Source organism: Terrapene carolina, unplaced genomic scaffold (genome assembly GCF_002925995.2).
Source record: "Terrapene carolina triunguis isolate 2854851 unplaced genomic scaffold, T_m_triunguis-2.0 Scaffold42, whole genome shotgun sequence".
NCBI lineage: Eukaryota > Metazoa > Chordata > Testudines > Emydidae > Terrapene > Terrapene triunguis.
The window spans coordinates 8,965,537-8,969,040 of NW_020664393.1; the positions used below are offsets into that span (position 1 = coordinate 8,965,537).

The 3,504-nt window shown below is 35.2% G+C and overlaps 1 protein-coding gene across 5 annotated transcripts in view; it reads left to right on the forward strand.

The window, feature by feature from the left end:
* HACE1 (HECT domain and ankyrin repeat containing E3 ubiquitin protein ligase 1) overlaps positions 1–2,152 on the forward strand; it is an 80,559-nt gene extending 78,407 nt beyond the window's left edge. For all 5 annotated transcript variants that reach the window (XM_026653962.2, XM_026653966.2, XM_026653974.2 and 2 more), the window contains 2 exons: positions 629–742; positions 1,208–2,152. In XM_026653962.2, coding sequence (XP_026509747.1) covers positions 629–742; positions 1,208–1,310 — 217 coding nt within the window. In that variant the 3' untranslated portion in view covers positions 1,311–2,152. The remainder of the gene's footprint in view (positions 1–628; positions 743–1,207) is intronic.
* Positions 2,153–3,504: the final 1,352 nt, after the last annotated feature.

The window sequence follows — 3,504 nt, forward strand, 5'->3', positions numbered from 1 at the left end:
AGCTTTCCTAGTGCAAGTACCTATTAGATATTTGCAAAGCAGCAGCCTGGTTATCAGTACTCACTTTTACTGCTCATTATGCAGTTTCCCATCAGTCCAGGAACAATGCCAATTTTACAATGACTGTCCGAGCCCACCTCCATGTTAATCTGCTTTTGAATCACTTATAATAGAATGGACATGTGCAATCACTTGAAGAAAAAACTGTTGCCTACCTTTCTGTAACTGTTGTTCTTTCAGATGTGTTGTACATGTCCATTCCACAACCTGCCCTCCTTCCCCTTTCTATCAGAATCTATCCAGTAAGAAGGAGCTGAGGAGGCTTGGGGGTGACTCCACCCTCTTCTACCAGCACGCAGTGGGGCTTGGCAGTAGAGGGTGCTTGAGCTGCCCCAGTAAGTACTGCTGAGGGGAAAAAGTTCTCTGAGAACTGTGTACGAGTTGTATGTGCACCTCTAATGGAATGGACACATGCAACACATCTCGAAGAACGATAGTTACGGAAAGGTAGCTAACCATTTTTTAGCAGCTGGTCATTAGCAGTGGCAATACAAGATTCCTACAGTGTGCTGGTTTTTCAGCTCCCAAGTACCCTTTTAATGTGTTAATAATCGGTGGATGCTTTCAGTTCCAGGGTTCCTCATGGTGGCTTTGCCCATATAATGGGTGGCAGTGGATTGCAGAATTTCACAATTGCAGCTGTGCCATACACTCGAAATTTGCTACCAACATCAAGTACATGGTATGTTAAATAGCCTCATTTAAATGCATTAAGAAACTGAGCAGAATCCTTTCATTGTTTTCATTATTTGTTTTACACTTCAGGTGCAACCCTCTTGTACAACCTAATTAAAAGGAAAACCTAAAACTGGTTGTTAAGCCATAAGTAGTTATATATTTGAAGGAAAAACCTTAACTACTCCCATGTAGTTAATGGAAGGCAGTACAATATCACTAAGGGATGCTTCAAGCTAAATTACTATATTGCTTTTTACTTTAAACCACAAGGAACTTATTTTCCTGCAGTACATTTGAATGCAGAAGGGTACTGCAATGCAGCAGTGCATTTTTTCATAAATATGACAACTTCAGGGTTTTCTGATTTGAATACATATTTGAGAGGACAATTTCATGTTAATTACCTAGTACAAAACAATTAAATTTTTACTCCTGCTTCTCATATTTAATGGCGATGCTTTTATTTTAGTATCAACATGCTCAAGTTACCTGAATACCCAAGCAAAGAAATCCTTAAGAACAGGCTTCTTGTGGCATTACACTGTGGAAGCTATGGTTACACAATGGCATAATGAAGTCTGGAAAACTCCTCTGACTACTGATGCGCAATTCAGAGTGGCAGAAGTAATTTTGGAAACTGTCAACACAAAAGCAGCCTAGATGCTGCGACTCAGAGCCAGGGCTGACTTTTTTTTTTTTTTTTTTTTTTAAATTAATAAAGGATCTGTTTCCTGTCCATTATGTTGTCTAGTCTGTGATACTGTTACATGACTTAAATTTCATAGTACACTGTATCTTTGTTTTTTAATGTTAGATTAGTATTGAAAGCAGTATACTTTCATTAGCATTAACATAACACGAAGAAGAGTGGGTTTGTCAAAATGTTTCTCACCAATTTTATTTCTGATTCTCAACTGTGTGGATGAATGAGATTTTCTTTTAGTTGACCTCCCCCTCACATGATATGCTATTAACACACACACTTGTATTGTGTGTCTTGTTGCATGTAAAAGTGCCATTTATTTTTGCAGAGAACACTGTATAGAAAGTTTGATTTAGATAGTGTACAAAATGACAGATCTAATGTATTTTCCCACTTATTGAATTGTACCTATATTAAAAGGTTTTTAACTTTTTAGTATTTTAATGTATATAATATGTAAAATTTAGACCACTGTCACTGAAAAGTAAATGGCGGATGGAATTAAGATCTAATTTATATTATATATGAAAATGTACACTATATTGTACTAAATATTAAAGTATTTGTGACTTCATTGTCAATTTGCAGTTTAGAACTTATATATATTGTTTTAGATGTATATCTGTTCTTTATTTGAAGAATACCTTTTCTCATGCCTTGCTATAGTCCTATGTAGAAAAGGTATAATTAAATTTTAATATTTTAGCAGAATCTGTGACTGGCCACTGTTTGTTTTGTCTGGACCGAATTCATATATTAATGGTCTGAACAATCACATTGCACCATCATTTGCATGAGTATATACCTTTCATTGTGTTGACAAAGGCTATTGCTTTGAGTAGGCTTTCGCATTGCACAAAGGAAAAAAGCTTGAATATGTTGAGGTACCACGCAGACTGTAATAATTAGGAATCCCTATGCCACATCTCATAGAGAATTAGCAAAGAAAACATACCACTCCTGAGTAATACTTCACATTACATTGAAAAAAGCTTCTTTAAATTATTGGAGGACTCCACTATTTTTTGAGGGGGAGGGGGGGAGATCTCAAGATGCTTGTATAGAGGGCAACCCACCTACACACAAGCTCAGTTCATTCATCATGGTAAAAGTTTTTTTCTCTGATTGTACATGAAGTCCTGCACCATAAGGCTTTTGAATAGAGTTACTACCATCTTCTTTTCCTTCCGTAAAATAAGCATTACTTTCTACGAAATTGTAGTTTTTGCCTTTTCTAGTTAACCTGGGATTTTTTTGCTTATGTCAGGGGTTTAACTTGCAAGTGCTTTTGTTTTGTAATGACCAAGCAATTTCTGTCAAATATTTACTTCTCACATTTTCTGTTTCATTGTAGTGTACAGCTGTTTGCAAAGAGCATAAAACTCTGCCTGCTAAAAAGAAATATCTAAAACACTAAACATCAAATGGCATAAGACTGAATGCACAATTTTCAAACTTGTATTTATATTTGCCTTGTACTTTTCTATTAATGGATTTGCAACAGTCCATTGATGCAGAAGTATTGCCATGTATATGGAGGGAGGTCTGGAAAATCTTCAAATGAGTGTTTAAATCCTTACATATTCTTAATGATCTTGGACAGCAAGCAGTGATGTTAAAAGGACAGTAATTGACATGGGAAAAGGAGGACAAAGCTCACACAAGTAATTCACTATTTTTAAAAGTAATTTCTTATCAAAGAAGTAAAATATTTTGATCCATAGGACAATCTAACCACTTTGTACCAAAACATACAGGGCTAATGTATTAAAGAGATTTTACCTATTGGCATAATAGTATTGTCAAACAAATAGTAAACATTGTTTTCAAGTAACTTGATTTATACATGGATTCTTGTGTAGTTATAGGCAATTTTATTCTACAAAAAGATAGGGACTTGCATATTTTACCATATTTCTCCTACGTTGAGAGATGCTTTCTTTTAAATATCTTACTTTTAAAAGATTGGAGCTAGATTATTATATTTAATTCCAAGGTGGTATCCCTGGCCCTTCCATCTTAAAAGGTCACAGATGTTTACATACAATACACTAAACATAGAC